At 37.0% G+C, this 25,260-nt stretch overlaps 1 protein-coding gene across 1 annotated transcript in view; it reads right to left on the reverse strand.

The window, feature by feature from the left end:
• Positions 1-6,426: 6,426 nt before the first annotated feature.
• Positions 6,427-25,260, reverse strand: part of FAM117B (family with sequence similarity 117 member B) — a 28,238-nt gene continuing 9,404 nt past the window's right edge. Inside the window, exons 3-8 of the mRNA XM_042874977.1 lie at positions 23,354-23,446; positions 22,744-22,857; positions 16,355-16,498; positions 15,135-15,357; positions 14,512-14,632; positions 6,427-12,526 (exon numbers count right to left, since the gene is read on the reverse strand). Coding sequence (XP_042730911.1) covers positions 12,208-12,526; positions 14,512-14,632; positions 15,135-15,357; positions 16,355-16,498; positions 22,744-22,857; positions 23,354-23,446 — 1,014 coding nt within the window. The 3' untranslated portion in view covers positions 6,427-12,207. The remainder of the gene's footprint in view (positions 12,527-14,511; positions 14,633-15,134; positions 15,358-16,354; positions 16,499-22,743; positions 22,858-23,353; positions 23,447-25,260) is intronic.

Raw genomic sequence — 25,260 nt, forward strand, 5'->3', positions numbered from 1 at the left:
CTTTCAGGTGCCATTGAAAACAAGTAGATGTTTTTGCTCTTTTTTTTTCTTCCCCTGATCTGCTCTTTCTGCAGGGTTATGTGCTTCTACTGAAGAGAAAAATACCAGCATCTCTCAGGAGGAAGCAGTAGGAAGGGTGGGAATACCAATCACAGAACACATACGCACATCTTCACAGTCAGAACGTAGATATGGTACTCCTTACCACACAGCATATTAACAAGTCACACACAGTGACATTTTCACTGTGAAAAAATGTGATTAAGAAAAAATTTAAACACATCAGAGAAGAAAACAGAATACATGCCTACATTTTTCAGACTTACACAGACTTTCAAGCTCAATTCCACGTGAAGTTTGCCTTCTTAGATTAACATAATACACTTACATCTATGTTTGCATATCAGTTTTCAAACAAGATAGGAGTCTGGACACCATGCACACAAGAAATGATATTCAGAGCCTTTAGTCTAAATGAACAGAACAAAGTTACCTTTCCCTCCAGACCATTTATTTCCTATCCGGGACAAATATTTCTATGCAGCAGTATAAGTCAAGAGTTCATGTATTCACACAGTGCTGTAATGGGGACAGAGCTATTCTTAATCACGTAATTAAAAACTTAAAAATAAATAAAAACAGGGATAAATATAAGGAACGCAAACTGTATTGCGAACTCAAAAATGAAGATACCTTATTTTCCTCTTTACATTTCCAAAAGATGCCTTATTTCTGGGCCCCTTACCCCTTATCATTTCGTTCATTGTTGGAAATACCATCCAAACCGAAAATACACGTTCAGGCTCTTCAAGGTTGGAAGCCATCAGAGAAACACAGCCATTTTTTTCTGGCTTCCTAACTTTACAGCGTACTGAAAATTTCAGAAGCATCTGCAAAACATCATAGGACCACAACTATTTTTTGTACAGAAAAATAAGCCTTATTTTCACCGAAAACAACAGCAAGATTCTCACAGCAAAATGATTTACTCTAAAATTAACATTACTTAAGACAAACCTACATCATCGAGTAAACACAATAATACTAGCATCTTTCAGACTATAAAAGCATGCCGAGAAATATTTAGTCTAAATATTTAGAAGTAAATTCAGTTGCTGCAGATGAGGAAGCTACTCAGTCACTATGTAGCCTGACACACAAGTGTCACAGGGGACAGAGGCAAGGAACAATCTGCATCCCTCTGCTGCCTCAGCATCTGCGATTGCACTACTGACTAATGCAAACAGGAAATATCTTTGTGGACCATCCTCTCCTCCTGGAACAGAACTGTATCCTTTCAAACACTTCTCAAAAAAACACTGTTGGATTCAGAATTTTACAACTCAGATGCACACAGTTCAAACATACATTTTTAAATACTCATCCAGGTTGCTTTTTCCTGGGCTGTTGCAGTACAAGAAAATAGGCACTGGATCTAGTAGCTGTCACAGTGCAACATGTTGGGCTTGGAGCCCACCTGCAGCACATTACTTCTTAGCTGGACATACTGATGGCACCTGTGCAGTCTGTTGCACATTCACTGCTTTCTGATCATCTCTTTCCTTCACACAGCACTTCAAACTCATGATCAACATACAGTTACTTCTGCATCAGTGCTGCAACTACGTTGTTCATAAGGAGTAAAAATACTTTGCCTCACTAGTCCAAGCAGTATTTTGCAGGCGATACACAAATGGACAGGTGATGGCACTATTTCTGCTTCTGAATAGTTAACGAAAAAAGAATTTAAGCACTTGAATCTCTTTACCAAGTCCTTCTAAATTTCTTTCATATTGGTTCCCAGTAGATTCTGCTAGAAATTGGAACACTTCATCATCAGCAGGCCATATATCCTACCTGTGGTAATAACCAAGGAAAAACCTTTCAAAATGGGACTTGAATAAAGGCATTAGACTTCTAGAACTGCTACACGTTTTTATACAGCACCTACAGAATATGCTACGGGTGTTTCACTATTTCACATGCATGTATGCTTTATTTGTTGCACAGAACATTAACAGACTGCAGCACAAAGAGGAAGTTCTTAAGATTCACATAACAGTTTGACTTCATTAGTAATACTTAGAACTTCTTTGACATGTCCTTAAGTCTCATATATAGCTTATATCTATATACAATAGCAGGGTTTCACTATGATTATTAAACCCACACGTTCTTCAGATATATGTGCATACATACACATAAGCAAGCTGTAGGTAGAAGTTCCTATAGGTTTCACATAGTGCTACATAACACAAAGACTTGTCATTCTAACAGAATTTGGACAGCTTAAGGACAGTTTGTTCTCCACTGATAGGCATTCACAAATGTCTATTCAAAGCTAATTGCTACAACTACCTTCATACTGAGCTGAGAGAACACTTAGGTTTGACCAGCCAGACTAGGCAACAGCACAGTGCATACAATGCCCATCCACACAGAATGCAGCTCTGCTAGCCAAGCACGTCTCTCACAGATATCTTTGCATCTGACTGAGGGACAGAGAAAATGTTTAAGCAGATTGCATTCTACACTGATTTTTTTTTTTTTTTTTTTTTCCTCCTTGTAAGCACTGCCAGAGCTTCTATTTCCACAGGTTCTTAACTATAGAAGATCCATAAAATACTTTAAATTGTATTCCATTTGTGAAGGAACTGTTTTCTCCCACTTCATTGCATTCACCAATCCAAGTCAGGCCAGTATTTCTAGTTTGTTGAGAGACAGGAAAATACATCGATTATTTATTTGCCTACACTGAGGTCAACTTGAACTATGTATTCTAAAGTGTCTTATTAGATAAAAATAAGCATCTCATCTTTCTTTTTGTAGCTGTTCAGAATACAATTGAAGCTGTATCAGTACAGCTCAACCTTCTTGCAGATCTGGACATCCTTTCAAAGCCAGCTGTAACTGAATGTTTAAAAGATTTAAATATTTAAAATGCTTAAATATTTAAAAGAAAATCCCCTACAGCAAACAATGGACTCTTTTTTGTTTCCTGTTCAAGGAAACTGTATACTTCGGACTCACACCTCTGGAACAGCTAAACTGTATTCAGGCCACAACAGCAGATATGACGACAGTGTCACTTCATAACACTAAAGAAGCAATGACTTTCCACCCTTCAGTGCACTTCAAAAGCTTCATAATTATTTTGCTAGCTGTCTGCAATTTCACAGCACTTTTTCTGGGCAATAAATGCAAGACTGAGTACAGGTTCTGTACTCCTACTACAGTTAAAAACATTGCTCCAGTACACTAAAACAACAACAACAACAAAAAAACAACTACAGAATACTGTGGTTAAATTTTTGATTTTGCCAGTGAAGAAAAAAAAACCCAAGCTGGATCAGGTGCAGCCCATTAGTGAATTTGTTTTGCTCAAGATTACGTTGACACAACGACCGGCCAAACTCCGCCAAGACTTGTAATTAACTTCTTGCAGCTGGAATAATAGCACCAACCCCCTGAATGTTCAAGTAAGCTTTAGGGCCATGGAGAATTACACCATAGGACACAGCCTGAACATTTTAGCTTAGCTTATGCAGACCAGCTGCTCTTATTTCAGATTCTGTTAGTTCTGACCCCAAAGCTACAGGTTTTAAAGGCTGCATACAAAGCAAATAAGAAGGCAGGCAACACTGCTTTAAGCAAACAGTGCAACTGAAAACACAATTGGCAAACTGTGATCTGTGATTAGCAGTACATATTTGCTGTACAGAAGTCTCAGTTTAAGATTATAGACTCGTAAAGGTTGGAAGTGACCACTAAGGTAATCTAGTCCAACTATCAGCCCATCACCACCTTGCCCACTAAGCGTGTCTCTCAGTGCCTCATCCACCATTTTCTTGAAAATCCCATTTTGTCAATTCCGAACTAAATTACCTATTGCTCTCAACTAATTTGGCTTAAGTTGTGGATGGATATTGTTTCTTGGAGTTTGGCAGCTTTTACACACCTATAGAAGAATGCTGCCACCTATCCTATTCTCTAGACATACCTTGCAGTTTTATTTGAAAAAAAGTGTTGAATTTCAGCAAACAACTCCAAAAAACCAGAAATGCAACTTTTGTGAAGACACAAAAGTTCAACTTGCATAAAAAAAAACAAGAAGTCCATTTTCAAGGTGGAAAAAGGCAATTGTTCCACATGTCCTGCAGAAGCTGCTGCTAGCAACTTCTAAAAAGGAGATTAAATATGAACAATTTGGGAAAAGTTGCAAATGGACCAAACTTCTTTTTTAAACTGCTTTATTTAAACAGAGAAATAACTTAATTGTGACTACTCAGATTAGTTTATAGTTTCCCAGATGATATTAGCTGTATTTACTCTGTCAGTTATGGATAATTTTACCTGCAAACTATAAACCAAACTATTCATCAACTCTATACAGCATTTAACTCTGAACGTGTCTTGCAGCTGAGTAGTGGGTCTGTAAATGCTGTATATAGGAGCAATATTTTAATGCAGGATTTTGAATAAGTCATGCAGGAGATCTGAGTAGATAAGGTGTTAGTCTTTTTGCTAGTTTTCCAAAAGCACAAAGAGTAAAGATTCTTTTCTGCCTAACATACATTCAATTAGACAAATCCTGGCATGCTCCCTTGTTCTGCTCACAAAGAAGCCAAACTGCTTCTGAAAGATTCCCAGTGATACTAGGCAAAGTATTTGTAGGTAGGTCAGTTGTCATAGAATCACAGAACCACCAAGGTTGGAAGAGACCTACAAGATCCAGGCCAACCATTACCAATAGTTCTCTCTAAACCACGTCCCTCAACAGAACATCTAAACTTTCCTTGAACACCTCCAGGGTCAGTGACTCCACCACCTCCCTGTGCAGCCCATTCCAGTGCCTGACCACTCTTTCAAAAAAAGTAGTGTTCCTTAACATCCAGCCTGAATTTCCCCCAGCACAACTTGAGCCCTATTGCTAGCTACACAAGAGAAGAGGGAGACCCCCAGCTCAATACAATCTCCCTTCAGGTAGTTGTAGTTATAGTTATATAGTTATATAGAGAGCGAGTCTCATACAGAAAGAATAACGGCACTCACCCAACTGGTGAAGGGGCTCCTGGCTGTGCAGCGCTCCTCCTCAAAAGCAATCTGGGTCCAAGAGAGCTCTCCCTTCAGAGGCTGGCCCTTTTATGAGCCCAGGGGGCTCCACCTGCATCCACCACTCTTGGTCAGCTGGGGAGCACAGGTGCAAACAATCTGCCTGTGCTCCCTGGGCCAGACACAGCCCTGCACTAGGTGCTCCATCACCACTTCAAGCCCTGACTTGTTCCCCTACATGTGTATTCACAGAAGTGAGTAAAAACTCCTGGTAGGAGGATACCTCTCTAATTGCCATATCAATCAATGGTTAAATGTGCTCATATTGATCAGCTACACATACAGCGTCAGCAAAAACATCCACAGTGTATGGTGTAACAAAATTTCTCAATGAACAGCTTAATCAGACCACATATGTACCCCAACTCAGAAGTGTAGGTATTAATGAAGTATTCTGCTTTCCTTGCAGTAATTGGTTTTCACCCTAATACTGATTTCTTTTTCCTTCCTAAAACTAATGTTACCACAGCATGAAAGCATTATTCATTACAGACACGTTCCTGCAGCACAAGCACCAGCCACAGACCATCATTCAAGGACTCCCTTAAACACAAGTACAGGAAACAGGGTTCCGTAAATGGAAAATGCAGGAGGCAGCAAATAAGGTTTATTTGGAACAAGTAAATATTGGGAAAAGGGTACACATGGTGGCAATGAATCCATCCTATTTCGAGTGTGAGAGAATATCACCTGAATTATTTCCTCCACTATAATCTGTAATTAAGTTTACCTTGCACAGCACTGGACTCCATTCATGTATGATTGCTCAGCAGTGCTTCTGTAAATACCTTAAACAGAAGGAATATGTTAAGAGAGCAGTAACTTGCCAAAATTGAGAGAAGACTCAACATAAAGTAAAATGACAACAAGGGAACAGGAAAAAACACAAGCAGCCTTAGTTTATAACTTCTATACTAATTTGTTGTACATTCAAACCTAATTCTAAAGAAAAACTGAGATACCTGAGGAAACCTTCCCAGCAGGTATTCTGCCTGATTCTATCTCACAATGTAAATAAACAAAATGAACAGCTTTTTAACTGAAGAACATAACTTCTTACAGTGAAAACAGTGAATTGAAGGATTGTCACTTCTCACTATGCAGTTACTCCTTTGCTTTCACAGATTATCTTCATCTCTTCTTAACATGTCTTGTAGTTTACCTGTATGCAATACATGGTGTGAAAAGAATTTGAAGACTGAAAGTGCATATTTTATTTAAGAGCTACTACACAGTAAATTCTGACACAAATCTTCAAGTTGTCAAAGCACATAAAACTTCACTACTAAAAACAAATACAAAATTAGCCCATGATGGAAGTGATGACTTTTTATTTTAGGCAAAAAATAAAATAAAAATCCCAAAAACATTCCACTGTTGCAGTTTGTAAAAATTTTTACTGTTTCTAGTGGAAACAGTTCACAATTCAGTACTCAAGATTTAAAACAACATTGTGCAAAATAGTACTGGCATAACTACACATAGCAAAGACTAGCGTAAATCAAGAATTCCATAGAAATGAGTAGAGCTGCTCCAGTTTTACACCAGTGTACATCACTTCAGAATAGGCCCTTTATGCATTTCACCCCCGGAATTCCTCTTGCTTACAAAAATAGCCTTACATGCAACAAGTAACTGATCTGTACAACACACACAAGAAGACCTCCACAAATTAATCACAGTGTAACAGAGGAAAACACATCAGCCAATTTCATATAGAGACCAATCTAATGGCAGTTCTGCACAGCCTTTAACTGTTACTCTCAAAAATTGCACATTTCAATAAATGAAAGAATAAAGCCAAGCAGTATTCTTTGACTATTAATCTAATGAAAATGAGGGTGACTGAGTCCAAAGAGGGTTGTTTGGTTTCTGCTTTTCAGCTTACTAGATTTATCCAAAGAGTTCTATCAGAATACATCTGTGTAAGAAGCTTCTAGTGTTTTCAGGTCAAGTCCTCTTATGCAATTCAGATACACCTGTCAACACTACAAAAGTCTCCATAGTCAAATACAAATCCCAGTGAGGAACTAATAAGCCAAGACCATACCTAAGTACTTACTGATGACATGCAATGAATCAAGAAAAAATTAAGAGGACACCATTTCCAGCTGGAGCACTCAGAAAGAATGTTGCAGTCCAGCTGATACACAGGACTGGATTTTCACCAAACACTCCTGAATAGTTAGCATTCTTTCCCAACTTAACAAGTAACACAACAGAATCAAAACAATGCATCTAGATCATTCCTTGCATAAATAAACATTCAATAGCAAGACTGACTCCCAGCATTGCTGAACACTCAAATTCAAGAAAATATACAGGTACATCTTGCAGTGAATGGTCATTTTGTTTTCCTAAATATCCAGATTAAGGAAAACAATTTCATATGGACTCTTCAAACATAAAGAAATCAATTTTCCACAGTGCTTCCCATTCCCTAGCTTAAGGGAAGATGAGCTTTCTATTATCTTTCTAAGAGCTAAACTTTTTCTTTTAATGTATCAACTTGCTTGAGACTAAGTCATCACAACATCATGAGGCTCTGACATTTGATGAAGTGCACTTAAACTACAAAATCACATGGAAAAAAAGCACAGTCCTGACATTCTCAAGTGTCTGTGTGCTTGTATAGCAAGGATCTTTTTTTGCAGGTTATATTAATGGTATATTAATTTCATGAAAACAAGAATGACAAACAAGCTTTGCTTTGAAGATATTTGTATTAAAATTATGTATCAGTTCTGTATGAGTAAAGTTTTGAAAAACTGTCCATGAAAAAAGATTGTCTAAAATACCAAATCCTACAGTTTACAGAAGCAGGCCTACGCAGACTGCGTGTGCGTACACAATGAGACAATGGAAATTAAAATATCTCAGAAGTCACTCAGCAGCAATGATCTTGGTAACTACAAGTTACTGGTGTCTATGTGTTCTCCTCACTCCCCTTTCAGTTTCGTGGAGAAGCTGTCAGATATCTCACAAGAAAACAGATTTCACTAGCAGTGAGTTACTGTAAAGACAGATGGGCAAGAGATATAGCTCACGTTTCAGCAACAAATTACTGCCATACCAATTAATTCTATCAAACTCCGTAAGCAAAAAGAAGTTAGGCCTGAGGCAGAAGAAAGGTTAATGGATTTGACTTCTTTGCATTTCCACCCCCCGTGCTATTCTGAAAGTTGCATGTTCCTTGTTTCAAGTCTTAGCAACAATAATTCTGAGTATCAAGATCAGAAGCAGCAAGCTTTTTATATGGTAGGACAGTGAATCTTCAAAGATATTTCCCAGTAGGATTATGTTAATACTGAAAACATTTCCAGCTATTACAGCAATAAAATGATGCAAGAAGCTATTTTTAGAAGCATTTTTCTTCCCAAAAGGCTCAGACTTCAGTGATCTTAGAAAATCGTAAGCTTTCAATTTCAGTAAAATGCATCTTAGAACAAAAGAAAGCCCTGAGAGTAAACATACTTTTTAAGAGCTGATTTACATAATGCAACAGCAAATGCATCAAACACTTCCACGGTATGGTGTATTTAATTTGCACTCACTTTTTTGTCTCAAGATATGCGCATGCAAGAATTTCCTCCTAAGCTCTATGTACTCAATATTTTTTATTATTATTTTCTTACTTTTCCATGTACTTAAATTTGTTGCTACATGATTACAGCACCAAGAAAAGAATGAATAGCTAAATCACGTTACAGTTTAATGAGAAGTCCTCTTCCTTGTGCCTCAGATTTTTAAAGTAAAGAGTCCAGTCATAGCTGCCAGCATAGACCTTCATTAAAACAACAACAACCTCCTTGTGAGTTATGTGAAATTTACAACTGGAGGAACACTAGTTAGAATATCTCAAAAGATCAACTGTCAGTGTCACTGAACACCGCTATCAGCCTTCAAAGTTGGGCTAGAAGTGTAAAATATCAGGAAAACAGTATCAAGTGTGTCAAGTTGTATGTAAAAATAGACCTTTTACATATTTAAGCTACAAAGTAGGTAATCAAGGAACTGACTGGGTCTATGCATAGTTAGGATTTGAAGAATGCCAGAAGAACTAGAAACCTTTCAGTATAACTGTGCTTGAGCCATATGTTAACCCCTCATAAAACTGAGTATCTCAACTCTATATACAAATGAGTTGTTTGGTTTTTTTTCTTTTAAGTTATATACACCCTCAAACCTACCTTTAATCTGATTTAAATACTTTACCTTGCAGCTCTGCAATGGCACAAGACAGCACATACAAAGTTTAAGGCTATGTTTTATATGCATACTTGTAAAAGCTGGTCTTGGAACAAGAGCTGTTACATTTTCTTAATTCTGAGTCCTTAGTGTGGATTCACATTAAAGTAGAGCTGCCACAGCAATGAACAGTCCTGTACATTAAAAAAAAAAAAAAAGTCATCCTGAATCCAATTTGTTTTGGTAAAAAACAAATCCCTCATATACTTCTATTCGTATTTTTAACAGATGGGCTCGGTAATATATGCAGTACATTGTCCAATAATATACAATGTGAGCTACTGAAGAGATGCTTGAGTACTACAGCAAGAGGATAAAAAAAAGTTCCAGGTTAAGAAAGCTTGCTACTGTTTGAGAGATCACTCTGATTAAAACAAATATCAGAATGCAGTTTTGGTTAAATCAGTTAAGTCTCAAGGCCATAACAAAGGCTATTTGTTAACTTTAGCCCTTCAGTTCTTAACCATTTAGTTAAGATCTCCTGAAAAAGCACTATGCGTTTTGGCACTGATGGAGAAACTCTTTACATGCTACTGCTACAGAAAAACGTAGATTTACAACAACTTCCTTCACCTGAATGATCCCATCTCTCATGAATCCAGCCACATCAGCTTTAAACAACCTGTCTAAAGCAGTATATACTAGTCTTCAAATTTCACTGGAACTCCTTCAGAAGAAAAAGATTAATACCACAAAGCCTCATTAACTGATCATAGCACACAAATTTAGTGCACAAAGTCTTCTCCTCTCCAACAACTTTTTCAGTGTAAATCAGAGCTGCCACTCAAAACCAGAGCTTTTTAGTCCCGTCTGTATGATGCTATCTATTTTGATGAGAAGAAAAATGGTATATTAAATTATATTCATTCGCTAATTTAACAGATGAATTATTTTCAGACTTCCTGGAACATTTTTAATTTGCTGAAGTTCTACATTATGTTTTAAAGAGGGGCTTAACATACACTCTAAATGCAGGACTTGTGTAGGCCACTGTGATTTACACTTACCTGCTCAGTGAAGTTTATTGCTATCAGACAGTTATTTACTCTGGATTTAAAGGAACAGTATGTGTGCATCAGAACTATGACTATTATCTGCAAAAGTACGAAGATTATTTTTTTCTCCTAGTGAAATGTCTGCAACCAAATTCAGCATATTAAACACTGAGCAAAGCTGGTATATTTACAGTACAATCTTTAGATAGATGTAATTAGGGAGGGATCTGAGACTGCAACTCAGCCAGGGAAGCAATGCATCTGCAAGTCAGTAGGAATGACTCATGCTTAACAGACCAATATTCAGACCCACAAAATATCCACAATTATATTAATTTGAAATGACTGAATTTACCTCTGTAAAAGAGGCTAGAAGGCAAACATTTTATAGGATGATATGACATTGGCATTCAAGTCGCTGCAGGTTTTTTTGCACTTATCTATATTGTATTTACTCAAATACATAAAATGAACCCTTGGAACACAAGAGAAACCTCACTGAAGTCTCTGAATAGCTTTCATTTGAAATGGCCCCTTCCCTTACAACTTCAAAGGAACCATAAACTGCTGCAGATGAGGACAGAATAAGCGTCAAAAAATCCTGTTTTACACACCAGCCTAAGTTGCTAGCCAAAAAGGGAGAACATGTCTGCTGCAGTAAACTGCTGTGTAACAAATACCATGGCTGACAAGCCAACACATTCAACATACGCAGAAAACACCACTATGACAAAAAGAGAGGAAATCATGCACAGGTATTTCACTATCACATAGCCAGGGTCTATAATACAGTGAAGAGTCACATCAGAGCTGATTTTTGTCAAGAGTGATCAACAATTCATGGCAACTAACTCTGCAAGTAACCAAGCAAACCTGTAAGAGGTAAGCGGCACATTTTCTGGAATAACAGGGAACCAGAACATAACATGTTTTTTCCCTACTCCTGTACAAAAATTCCATGCACAAGTGGAACACTGCTGGGACAAGTGCTTTAAAATACAATTCTCCAGCCAATAAACCACCACTGACAGCAGCCAGGTGAAGGAAGGAGTTTTAAGAATGCGACTTACGGGAAGCACAAACTTATAATATCAATTTAAAAAATACACTACGCATTAACACTGCTTTCTGGATACTCTACTGTTTTAAAGTTTTCAAACACATTAACTTGTCTTACTTAGGGCTGAGGCTGTTCAGGAAGGTCACATAATTTGAGATTGCTTAAATACTTCAGCAATCCTTTGGTCCCAGCAGCTGTAAAACAGTGAATTAAAATGAATCTTATCTTCTCTACTGTAAAATAAAGCAAACAAAAAAAAAAGTGATGGGGGAACATAGGGGGGAATTGTCACCAGAAATACGTCTTTTAAACACTACCCACTACACATCAGAAAAGGCAAGTCTTTGTTATAAAATCCATGTTTTCATACAAAAGACATTTTGCAAAACCACTTGATTGCCCATCCCCTCTGCAGGTTGCATGGTAAAATGGGGTCAGCTGATTGGTCTCAATATTTTTCTTTTAGTGGGAAACAGTCAAAGGGCACACAGTATCACAACAATTGGTCCTGTAAATGGCAGAGGATTACAACAGTCTTAGCTTTCATCAGTATTTAAAAAAAAAAAGCAGGTGGTAAACAGAACTGAAGTCTTCATAAGTAGGATGTGCAACAGAGCATCAGCTGCTGCATCATCCTGAATTTCTCAATGTACAAACTGTCATTATACAAACAGTTCAATTATGACAGTGCCATAAATTGTTAAAACAATGCAAATAGCGCAATCAGAAAGATCCAGTCAACTGGTTCCAATTTTTTTTCCCCAGTATTTGCCCAGAAAAATGTCAAGACATCTATCCTTCAGCTTCCTCAATACGTCCTGTTTGCTGGAGTATAGAGGTCTGTGGTATTACTGTACTTGTTCCACGAGAGATCCTGTCTTGATCTGTGTTCGCAGACAAGGAAGCCATAGAGATGGGCTGTAACAAACTGGGTGTCATGCCAGATGAGACAGTCAGGCTGTGTGTAGTGCCCTTCAACGTAAGATCCTGCGTGGGAAGAAGTGGCTTGAGGATGCTGACAAGGCAGAAAGCAGAGCCACTTTTAGGTATGAAATTCACTTTGTTTTTGTCAGGGCAGTAGAATGCTGGAATTTCATGCAATGGCTTTGGCCTAGAAATAAAATGCACAAAATTGTTTTAAAACAACATTGAACAACCAAATTCTGTCAATGGCAGGTATGTGTACTGCAGATATGTATCACCAGAGGCAAGATAAGGTTTAAATATGAAATATTTCAGCTAGCCGATGTTGTCCAATCCACATTAAACAGAAGTGTTCACTCCAGCATGCATTGATTCAGCTATTTACTATCAACCATCATCAATTCAACAAATATTAATTTAAAAAAATCTAGTGACAAATCAGCATAGAAGAAAATTTTTAGGAAAAATCGTAGTGGCTCAGTCCAGCTCTGATGCCACTCCCTGCAAAAGACAACGCTGGGCATAATCTGATTATTCTTAATAACAAACCAGGGGAAAGAAAGACCGGGGACAGAAGAGCTAAGTTATATGTTGGTGCCTCACAAAACAAAGAAAGAAACCTTGCCAAAGAAAAGGCTACTCCTTTCTGGAATGGATTTATAAACCGTACAGTTTAGTTTCCAAAATGCACAGTACTTTCAAGTGCTGAGTAGCTTCAGCACGAAAACTGAAGGTTCAAAATCTTATGAAGCATCCACTTAGGTATTAACACAAATATAAATGGAAATTTGACATTAGGATTACAATTATACTCATGAATGGTTAATGGCCTGTAGCTTCTCAGTTATTTACAAACAAGTAGGATTTTAAGCATACTTATTCCTTCCCTGCAAAGTTGGTTTTTTTTGTTTGCTTGCTTTTGTTTTTTGTTATTTGTTTTTTAAAGAAAAGAGTTGGAAACTGTAGGGAAAAAAATACAACAAAAGCCAGTAACCAAATCAGTTAAAAAAAAGAATATGAGGAATCAACCTTTACATTTTGTTTACAGATTTTGTTTATGATGTGAATAAAAGTCAGTCTGAGAGGAAACACGTTCTGTCTGTCCAATCAGCAAGAATGAACAGCAATTTGACCTCCCAGGCTTGCTTGGGTATGGATCTGGCAATGCTGAAAGGAGACTCAAATGCAAGGTCAGGCACCATTATGTAAAGAACAGTCTTGGTAAAGGCGGAGAGACTGTGGAAACAACATCACAGTAGCACAGCACCTGATCAACTTCATAAGTTTGGTGGAGAACGGTAAGATGCAGGAGGAGAGATGGCACTACCCTGCCAAGAATCCAGCATGGAATACTAATAGTCTAAGGATGAAGGCCCATTTCTAATGCATACACAGGCACAGCCTGAGGCCCAGTTGGAACGACAAGGGTTTACGTTAAGGTGGAAATATCTTCCTGGGGAGTAGCATTGAGATTTCAAGAGGAGATCCCATAATCTAGGTCCACCTCAACCTGATTTTCACCATGAAGGAAACTGTGAGGACTTGCCTCAACTAAGACATCCTTGGTCTTCAGACAGTTGAGTGTAAAAATAGACATTTCTTTCTGCAACAGTTTCCTTAGGTTCAGTAAGTTGCCACTGATCCACTAACAACCTGTACATAACCTAGCCAACAGGTTATGTTACATCTGCATTAACAGCTTCTTAGTAATTCTCTTCGTGAATGATTATTTGAGTTTTTCCCCCACTAATTGCCAAGTAATAACCTTCTCAAGCTATGCTGGTTTTGCCATAAAAAGATGGTTGGAATGAAGCTCACCCTTAAGTTTCCAAGGAGCTAGCATCTAGTAATTTTTTCAGAGAAACTGTGAAAATTAAGAATGGACAAGTCAATGCAGCAGAGTCCTAAGCTACCAGCTTGTAAAGTTATCTTTGAACAAGTCCCTCCACCACCCCCCCTCCCAGACCACATGCCAAAATTCTGATTTTAACACACAGTCTTGGTAATGTAATACTCACGTATATACCAGTACAGTCGCACAAAACAGAGACCACGTTATTAGCATAGTTTTAGTAAATAGGTTAATAATTATCACCTGATATGAAAATCAATAAACAAATGAGTAACTCTAAACCTTAACTGTTATTTATTATGTAGTATAGATCAACTTACAAGCTTTCCTCAAAGACTTTCACCTTCTCACAGCCCTCTGGTGGTTCCCGTTTGAACATGTAGCTGTTGTTGGGTTTTGGTGAGGTAGCATATTTTGGCAAGGGGGAATTATTCCCATTCTCTGCAGGAACAGAGCAACTTGATTATTTAAATACATTACACTATAAAAATCACTAAACAAGATATAATCACTATCCAAAAACATCCCTTAAATTGAATAGAATCATTGGATAGAATCATAATCAAACTTCTAGAGATCCATGTATGAAAACTTGGATAGTGCTCATTTTGTCCTGGATCATCAAAATAATCTGACAGAACCACCAGGACTAATCTATTTTGCTGTTCCACTCACTGTACATTCTTGCATCCCTAGTTTACTTAAAGTACTTGAATATTTATATGAAGAAAAACTTTTTTAGGAAACATAGTGCTCATCCAGAATCAATTATGGAAGACCAGATGTGTGCATGGCTTTTAAAGCAATCTGGAACAATTAGATCATTTACAAAGAACAAGTCCTACCACTTCTCCACGCTTGCGGGAAATTGTTACAATGCATTCACCTACACGGAGGTGAGTTAAAGTTTAGCACTGTTGAAACATTTAAAGTTACACAGTACCTTTATCTCTGGAATCAACAAGATCTTCTGCTGAACAAGGACTTTCCTCACTGCTCTCATTACAGATGGTAAGAAATGAGGTTGGAGACACTGACTGAGAACGGCTGCTGTTGTTACTACCCCTCTCTGCTCCACCAGGTGTTTGGGTATCGATGCTGCGAGTACTACTGCTACGCTGAATCAATGGAGGAGGTGCACGGTGCCCATCTGGAATATCTTGAGGCTGTTAAAAATAAAGGGCATTAAGTGGCTGCTCTTATCTGGTTAGCTATTTTGTTAAATCCACGGTGTTAAAAGTTTTTTTTTTTTTTCCTGTTGCATTAAACTGAAAATGAAAGGATAAAAAAAGTTGGGTTTTGAAACTAAGCACAATAATTTTCAAGACTTCACAGAGGCAAAGAAATCTTGAGGCTGGATGGGACTTCTTGAAACTACCTGGACCAAATGTGCTGTTCAAGCAGAGTCAGCTAGACCAGGCTGCTCAGGATTGTGTCCAGTCACATTTTGAGTGTCTCCACAGACATTAACTCCACAACCTGTATTGGGCAAGCTGTTCCAGTTTTGAGCACCCTCATGCTAAAGAAAAACTATTATTTTCTTGTGTTCAAATTAAATTTCATGTATTTTAATTTGTGCCCACTGCCTCTTGTCCCGTTAGTGGGAACTACTGAGAAGAGTTTTGCTCCCTCTTCCTCATCTGATATTTATATACGTTTATAGTTTCCAGATTTTCTCTAGGCTTAACAGTCTCAATCTCTCTCCATACAAAATACTGTTCTAGTCCCTTAATTGCATTCACATCACTTATTTCTGGTACTTTATTTTATTATTAACTTTACCTATTAAAAAAAAACAACAGAACCTAAAAATAAAATCAAAAATTACTAAGTTGCTTCAGCTGGGATGGAGACACTCCTTTAATGCTGGCAAAGGGAAGAGGAAGTTACTACAGAAGCTCTAAAAACAGGCCTCTTATCTGTTATCTCATTACTTGAAGTTTCTTATTTTACTAGAAACAACTACATGACAGCCATCACAAAAGAAAAATGTTCAGACTCAAGCTTTAATTCTTCTTTTTGCTTTCCATAAGACTTTTCAAATATATTTATTAGTAAAGCAAAAATCCAGGCAATTTTAAAATTACAAAATGGTGCAAAATAAAGGTAATAACTTCAAAGTAACAATAATGATAGAGAGCAATCTCGGTGGCAGATACATACAACAAGCTGTTCTTCTTTGTCTCCAGTCTCCTTAATTATTATCTCAATTTCTTGATTTAGTCCTTCTACACTGTTTCGGAATCGTGATCCTGTTGATTTGGTAATAGGTATCACAGGAACAAGAGCACTCTTCGGGATTGGAGCCTGAACAGCAAGACAGAGTAACACAGATTTACTGAAGACATTACTGCTACTTGGAAGTGAACCTTTGTATAGAACACATCTACTCCCTTGTACCAAGGACTTAAAACAAAACTACAGCGGCGGTGTTAAAATGCGTAACTTAAATGAAGACACAGACATCCTAATTTTTGTTCTCATTTCTAGCAGAAAAAGCTTTCAACTGTCTAGCCTCAGAACTTCTTTTTATATGGTCTGGCTTCTGCTCTACATTGCTTTGCAAGTGAAAATCAAGCAGTGAACATTGACATGTAAATAATTTTGACACCTTTAAAAGATATTTCCGTCCCTTTTGATGTGAGCTGTAGCATAATTTCACTTCCCCCTCTGGATCTATTATTTGTAATTTCATTAAAATTGTGTTTTAATCAAAGTGTGCTGTCACATACAGTGCCATGACAAATGCAGGAGGAAAAATTATTCTCAAATGCAAGACTTCACTGACCAAGAAATGAAAACCTGAAATAGCCACTTAAGTCTCCCCTTTAGTTCAGATCAGGCAGTCCTCAGAGAGAAAGTACATTCCTGGATTTCTCAAAACATTGATCAAGCAGAGCATACTGTACTGTGGCCTGCTAATGAAAAACTACTACAATTTTGTTTTTAAACATGAATTAACTTACTGGGTTTATCTACCTTACACGCAGAAGTGTGGAACACCACCTCAGTCTGTTACATACAGCATGTGTTATTGTTTCAGTAACAAAGATATTGAATGAGCAGTTGTAAACATAGACATTACAAAGCAACCAAAATGGAGCTCTGTGCAATTCAACATATTTGAAAGTACTGTTGGCTTTTACAGTACAAAGTTTCAGTACAAAGTTTAGGAGATTTATGATGCTAGTAGAGACTTATTACAATGTAAGCTTTTTTTTTTTTTTCTTAATATATGCAAGACTGATCTACAAGTTCGGTAGAAGTATTTTGGAAATTACATTTAACCTTCCCAACTTCTCACCAAATATAAGAAATACTGGCAGAGTCTTGTTCTTTTCTGGCTCCAAATGAAAGGATCATCTGTTATTTTTAGATAATTACTGCACATAGTTTTTAAGGTACTCATTGCAGCAGTCATAAAGGCTTCCCACCATGCTCCAGCACACGTCGCATATGAACGCCTAAAACTATGCCATTGTCAAGCTCTTTAACACAGTAACTCATGGTACAAGTGAATTCTCTACCTTCCTGATTATACAAGTCTTGATTCATCCCCCAAGAACACTTTCTGGTATAACTGTAACTCAGAACAGGTTGAACGATGATCAAGATAAAGCATTTGACCAGATTCTCATCTGGTTTTCAAAGCCTTCTCCCTCCCCTTCCCTCTAAGTAACACACACCAAACCACTGTGACATGACAAAAAGCATGTAAAATTTGTACGGCAGGAAGACAATGACTACTTCAGAAAAATGAGTGCAAACAACAGAGTTCTAAATGAAGATATGTACCACAATGCAGACATTCTCACACTGATAGATCCCTAAGCTGGGAAATGTTTACTAATTGTATGGGCTTTGCTTTAAACACTAGGATGGCTATAAAAAGGAACTTGCATAAGGACTGCAAGAACTTATATTCTCAGGAAATTCTCATGACTCATAGTTGATGCCAACAAAATCTCTACATCATTAGAGTAGTCAAACTTGGAAAGACTTTGAAAAGCCTTGCCCAAAGAGAAAACAGAAACCACGGGATATGGGCACAAAAAATTCCCAACCATACTAATTGTGTTCCAAACAAAGTCTTGGATCAACTGTCAGGTGAACTAATACAGGTTAATATATATTCAGAATGCAGGTAAATCAGCACAAGTTGAGACACTAATAAACACTGATTGTGCAACCATTTATTTCATTTGGATGTTCCTATGAGAAACTGATGTCAACAAGTAGAAAGCTGAATGTCTTTATCACTTAATCATAATCATCTACCACAGAAAATCCTAAAGCCACAGCACTACATGAAGATTTCAACATAAAAAGCACTAATTATCCAAAAATACCTTATTACAGCTTGATACACCACTTCTTACTTGCAAAAGAAATAATATTCTGTACATGATGAAGGTGACTTGCTAACCTGAATGGTGGAAGCAGAAGGAGGCATTGTTATGGGACTGGAACAACCAGCCTCAGAACAGGAACCTATATTGCAGAAACACTGCCTTCAACAAGTGTCTGCACAGAGCTAGCCTGTGACATACAGCTAGAGAATGTTTTTGACTATTCATCAGCAGATTTTCGAATGCACAAAACAAAACAAGGTGCCAAATACAGGATAATAACACAGCGCTCACTAATTATCAATATTCTCATTAATATTTTGCCCAGGAGTCTCGGTGCAGAAGAGTTCTGAAACCTACAGAGACAGCATGAGCCCAGGAAATACCAAATACGGGTGGCAAATCCAAACTGTTCACATGTGTTTCAGAAAAATGATCTAAACTTCCAATTTTTCAGAACTTCAAATAAAATCCAATGGTTTTTGATACTTTTGTACATTAACATCAAACTACTCTGTGTTTGAATGCATCACATTCCACTTAAGAATGTAACATTCTACCTGTGTAAGATGCTAAAGCTGAAACAAAAAGAAAATCCACTGCAAACTAGATGCAACTGATCTCAGTATTAATGGCCAGTTAGGATCAACCTATTGGTACGACTATAAGGAAACACACTTCCCAGAAATGTGAGAGAAGGGGGCTTAACATCATCAAGTAACAGCATAACTTCAGCCAAGAACACCAAGAAAATCAAATTATTTTGAAAGACCAAATCAATTTATTCTTCCATCTAGCATCTCCAGTGTCTGTGTTACTTAACATTGAGAATAAAGGACCACTCCACTGATTTGGCTTTTTTTTTTTTTTTTTTTTTAATAGATTTGCTACCATGTAATAAATAGAAAATCCAGCATCCTCAGAAGCATACTGAGATCACCTGAGGAGGATGCAACTGTTCTGCAAACACCACTTGTAAAAAGAGGCAGTATGAAAAACTGTTGGCACTAAGGAAAAACAACAACTACATACCACAAGAAAAACCAAAACCTATTCAATTGTTTTTGGAAAAAAAAACAACGTAACAAAACAACAAAAAATGCAGTAAATTCTTGTTTGCCACTGATTATTTCCCAATTCTGAGTAGAGGGATAGAAATAGCTAACAAGCTCATTCCATAAAAGCAGTATGGTTTTCTTAAAGACATTGTTAAAACTCAAGAAATTGTGGGAAAACTTAAATGATTGTTAATAGGGAAAAGAGATGAAATAGACTGACCACAACTACTACTTTTAGTTTTAACTTGGATAGTTATTTCCAACAGGACACAGAGTTCACGCAATCTCTGAACAGACTACCAACGAGACCTCCCTCTAGTACTGTTTCTCATTCATATCAGGAATTCCATTAGTTGAGCTCAGAAATCTGCACATGACCCTAAAGATTCAACAACTGCAATTCTCCTTCAAGTTGGAAATGTAAAATCTAAATATTCTAATAACTAATTTCAAGTGCTTCTATGCAATCCTTTCCACAAAAGCTAAAGGAAATGACCCACTGCCAGAAATTCCAGTTTAGTAATTCCCTAGAAAAGAACCAGAAAGCTGACAAATTTCAGCCTTCAAGCCTGCAGTTACAGATTTTTCACTCTGACTCATAAAGTGCCTCTAAATGCCATTAATGCAACCCTTAGCTCACCCTTTCTGAAGCCTTCTGTAAATTCAACCCTTTGCAAGTGGCTCATGACACTGGCACAAAATTTACCAAAGGAAACAATGGTTTGCTCTTCAACACAATGCTGGAAAAGCTGCAGTGTCTCAGTTTGTATTTTATAGCCTATTTCACAAGGCCAAAAACTAATTATCCATTTTGAAATATTTTATTTACATACTTTAAATTTTGGTAGAATGCGAAAAGCCTCTCCATGCAGAAGATAAAATGTTAAGAACACTGTCATTATGATGCCAAAATTTTTTGTATAGAGATTTCTTTTTTTGTATTTTCCCAAAGTAAAATCACCGCTCATTTTCAATATTAAAACAGCATAAAATACATTTACATTAAACTGAAAATAGCTTAGTAATCTGAAATTTTCTACCAAGAGAAATCCATCAGATAACACGTTAATTCTACACTGCAGTGAAATGCCTACACAAACGTCTCCTGGTTTTAATTTTGTTACTGTTGTGTTTCAGTTAAAATGTTTCAGTTCTCTTAACAAGTATAAAACAAGTATCCAAAGAAATTCCACAGATTTTGATAAAATACCTACAGCAAGTATTGTGACCACCCAGTATTCTGTATTACAGACACACGTATAACACATAAGCACATATAACATATGCATACGTATGCTGTATACACATCCACACTTTGAAGCCTCTCACCAATTGTCACGAACTACCTCAGAAATTCCTAACTAGGAACTGGCTCATTTATCTTCTTTCATCATTTTGTAATGTTCTGGCTTGAGTCACTGTAATCCCTAAGTTTAGCAACATGTTCTAATGCATCCATACTTAAGCAAACTGATCTAAATGTAGGAATTTGTACTAGACAGCTTGTTTCAAATTCAAACTGTTCTCCTTTCTAATTTACAGGCTAACAGTTTGCTACATCAAAGATGAGGAGAAAAGCTTTTGTATGGAAATTTGAAGTGCTTGAAGAACTAATATTTAAATTATGTCAAAAATATAACTCTAGTAAAAAAAATCCTCAATAAAATACTTCCTAGTAGCACAGAATTTGACCTAATAACAAACTGAATTCAAGGTGCACTCATGTCTTGAAAATTCATGACTGTATAGTAAATGAAATACAGCAGAAATAATTTAAGATCTCAGAAATAAGGCATTATCGATTGTTATACAAACTAGGAATTGAGAACAGCACTAGAAACTCAAAACACTGTTCCTCTTTCTTATTTCCAATATTGGAGCATCACAAGTTCTCTCAGGTACCCAATTCCTAATCACAAAAGAACCTGGATCCTCAAGGATGTATGTGCAGTTCTCCCTTCTCATTTCATCCTTCATTAGAACGGGTGAGTACCTGTATTTACACAGATGTTGCAACAGTTTCCTTCCTAGACCTGAATTGTTTCTGGAAGGATGGAAGGACAGAAGGGAAGCAGTCAACAAATTACTGTATTTATTAAAAACAAAAACAAACAACACTAACTGCATTTTAGGAGCCATTGGGAATATTAAGCTCAAACAGGAGCTTCAAAGCTGAAGTATTTTCTAAATTTACAGTATTAACAGTTCCACATTGACTTGCAAGACAATTATGAAATACTTGTTCTTTTTGTAACTGTAAAAAAAAATGTTGCATCTTAAATAAACATTGAGATATCAGTGTGGAAAAACTAATCAAACTCTCCTATTGATTTTTTTCTTTAAGTTTACTCAAGCAAAACAGACTGCAAATAATGATTTGTGTGCATAAGGGCAGGCATTTCCTCCCCCTCCTTTCCACCTCTCCCCTTCCCACTCAGCTGGAAACATTACCTCCCTGTGAACGTGATCTCAGTAACAGCCTCAACATAAAGCTACAACTGCATACCAAACACGGTATGGTGCAATCATCTCAATTTTTTAAATGATTACTACTTTAAGTCTCAAAGCATAATGAACTGCAGAAAGCAAGTCTTAGAAAGGCTGAATGCATCCATTAGGAGCACAAACACTTAATAAAGTACATTTTAAAAGTTTTACAGTTGCTCGTCAGGCCAGTTCTCTAAATCTGTTCATTACAGGATTAAACAAGTGCTACAGTCGAGACAAAACGTCATCAGCATTAACTACAACTTTCAGCCAATAAAATTTTACTGCCAATTTGCTCCATGCTGTACTTATTCCACATGCAAATTCATAATTGTTACTGCAACTCTTAATTAAAAAAAATAAAAATATATCCCTGGTTTCAGATTAAGCTTACCTGTCTGTTCTTTTTTGGAGGCTGCAGAGTACACAGTGTTCTTTAAGGAAAGATCTAGCTATCTGAAATTTACAGACTGAGTCCAGAGCTAGCCTAGCCAGATAACAAAAAGATCTGGGACCCTTTCTGCTCCATGCATTCAGAGGAAACGGATCTACTTAATAGAATTCAACAATAGCTACAACATACATAAAGCACATGGTACTTCTAAGTTTGCTTTAAGCTAAAATAGCAGTATCTACCCAACATATACAGAGCACTCACCTGACTATGGTTAATGGCTGCATGGTTACCATGAAAAGGAGAGTGTCTTTCTTTATCCCGATGGTGCCTGCTGCTGTGTTTGCTTCTCTGCAACTGTTGACGCAATTTTGCAATCTAATTAAGAAAAAAAAATCACATTAGATTTCACCAGATATGTTCCACTACACAGTGTTTCATTAATTTATTCTAATACCTAGCTAAGATTCTTTACTACCACAACTTTCATAATTACTGGCAGCACAAAATTAGACTCAAGTTCTTAACAAAATTAACATGTTATTTACCATTTCAACTCAATCCCAGAAAATATCTCTGGAGATTTAATCAAAGCACTTGAAATATATAAAGCAGTTATGCCACTGCTGGATTTCTTCCTCTTACAGAGAATATTATCTGAAAATAATACTCTTCCTCTCTTCAGCTTAAATGTTTTAATGGTTCAACATTTCTACAAGAAATCAGTACCACAAGAATAGATATCACTTTCTATCAAGCCCAAGGATTACACAATAAAGCAGTACAATAGTCACACCTTCCTGAAAATTCGTGTTCACAGTGCATGCCAGCAGCAAGCTTATTCAAATGTATCTCAAATAATAGCACTCCTGACCTCCTTGAGTTGTTCCGTGCTGCCCCATGATGCTGAGCGCTTGTGGGAGCTTCTCTTCTTTTCCAAATATTCTTCAGCCCAGGCACTTTCAGTCTGCAGCAAAAAGATTACAAGATTATTTTTGTGTGTTTATATACATAATTTCTATTTTCTGGAAGAATATACATAGAAAAATTACAAGAGAGAACAGTGTTAAAGTCTGCTAGATTTCAAGCTGTGAGTAAAAAGCTATCACTGACTAGGAGCCTTTCTGATAAGTAAAATATGAACATGTGGAGTAGAACTATCTATTTATAAGTTTTCAGACTTACTCCCAGTGCAGGAATATATTCTAGTTCTCCTCCTACTTGACTGAAAATTGATAAGGTGGTATTAACAACCAGACGTACCACAAGCTGCTACAATGCTCTGAAGAACCAGTAGCAACCAATGCAACATGTGGGTGTTATTTCCTACACAGATGCTGACCTTGTTATTTCTGATGCATCACCAAGATTAGTTTAAAAGTTGGGAAAGCCTGCACCAGCACACCTTCAAAACCATTTTCAAGCTCAGAAGATTGAGAAAAAGGCAGGCACCTTTTCTGAGCACCAGCAGAGCTACTGCAAAGAAGGGAATTCACTAATGCCTCTAAGAGCTTCAGGTTCATAGCTGTCTCAGGTCAAACAGAAACCAACCAACATAAAACCAAGCTAGTTTCACTAAGTCAACAAAGCTATCTATGTTTCATAAGGATGCAAACACATAGCAGTGAAAAGCCTTAACATCACCTGCAACAGTTTTTACGTTTGAGATGAACAGCCTGCAAGCTAACCTTACTTACCTCATCTACTCTGAGAACAAAAACTTGCAAGGGCTTTGAAGATGTAGAATAATCCCTATTTTGCAGGGAAAATGGAGGTCTAACTCCAAACATACAGCTTACAATACCCACCAACTTCAGCTATGGTATAAGTGTCACGTACATACAACCTCCACAACCAGTAATTTTTCACCTTCACCATTCCAACTCAAAAACTAACCAGGATGAATCTGAATAATGAAGTTAGTGCAGTTGCTTGGGAATTCCTACTTCATAGCAAAGTTAGAAACCACAGTTTTCAGCAATCCCCCATCTTCACCACAAGATCATCCTTTCAGTCTTTTACATTGCATAAACACTTTCAAACTTCAGAAACTAAGATTAAAAGAGAACGACTGACAAACCCAATTTATGAACTCACCATGCTAGCAATTCCCAAACCTCAATCTGGACTGTCATCCTATCCTCTAGCTCCTGGAACAATTAGTTTTGGCCAACTCAGAGTAACTATGACTCTTGTCTACAGGAATCTCATTAACATTCTAATCAGTCTTTGCATTTAGTTTATATTGGATACTTCGCCTTAAGATTCACCACGCTTCATACGTCGATGTCTGACTCATTTTAAAGGGCCAAAGGTCTCTTTCCTGCTCATCCTCAAAACCCAGTTAGAAATATTTTTAGAGCAAAAATAAGACATTGAAAGGCTTCCTATAAATTAATAAGACAGAAATATAATATTATTTTAATAGATCTCCTACATCTTCGTCATACTTTGTTTTTAATACGTATTTTCAAGAAACATAGACCAACAGCCACAGAGGGAGATTTCTGGTTCTCTAAGCTATTAACATACTACATATGCTGGTTACTTGTTATCACTCACAACTTTCTTCCGCCCATTCCAGAATTAGGGGGAGAAATAAGCTTAAAGCTAATTTTATTTAAAACTATTATTTTAAATTTGGTTTTCAGTCTTTCCAAGTGCACTTGCAAGCAACCATTCAAGTCAGGTCCAATTTTGAAATTGGACCTAAAATTCAAAATTCAAATAAGTGTTCTTTATTAAGAACACTTAATAAAGTAGTCTTAATTCCAACTACAG

The sequence above is a fragment of the Lagopus leucura genome, unplaced genomic scaffold (genome assembly GCF_019238085.1).
Source record: "Lagopus leucura isolate 7727_CA_CO unplaced genomic scaffold, USGS_WTPT01 Super-Scaffold_100012, whole genome shotgun sequence".
Taxonomy (NCBI): domain Eukaryota; kingdom Metazoa; phylum Chordata; class Aves; order Galliformes; family Phasianidae; genus Lagopus; species Lagopus leucura.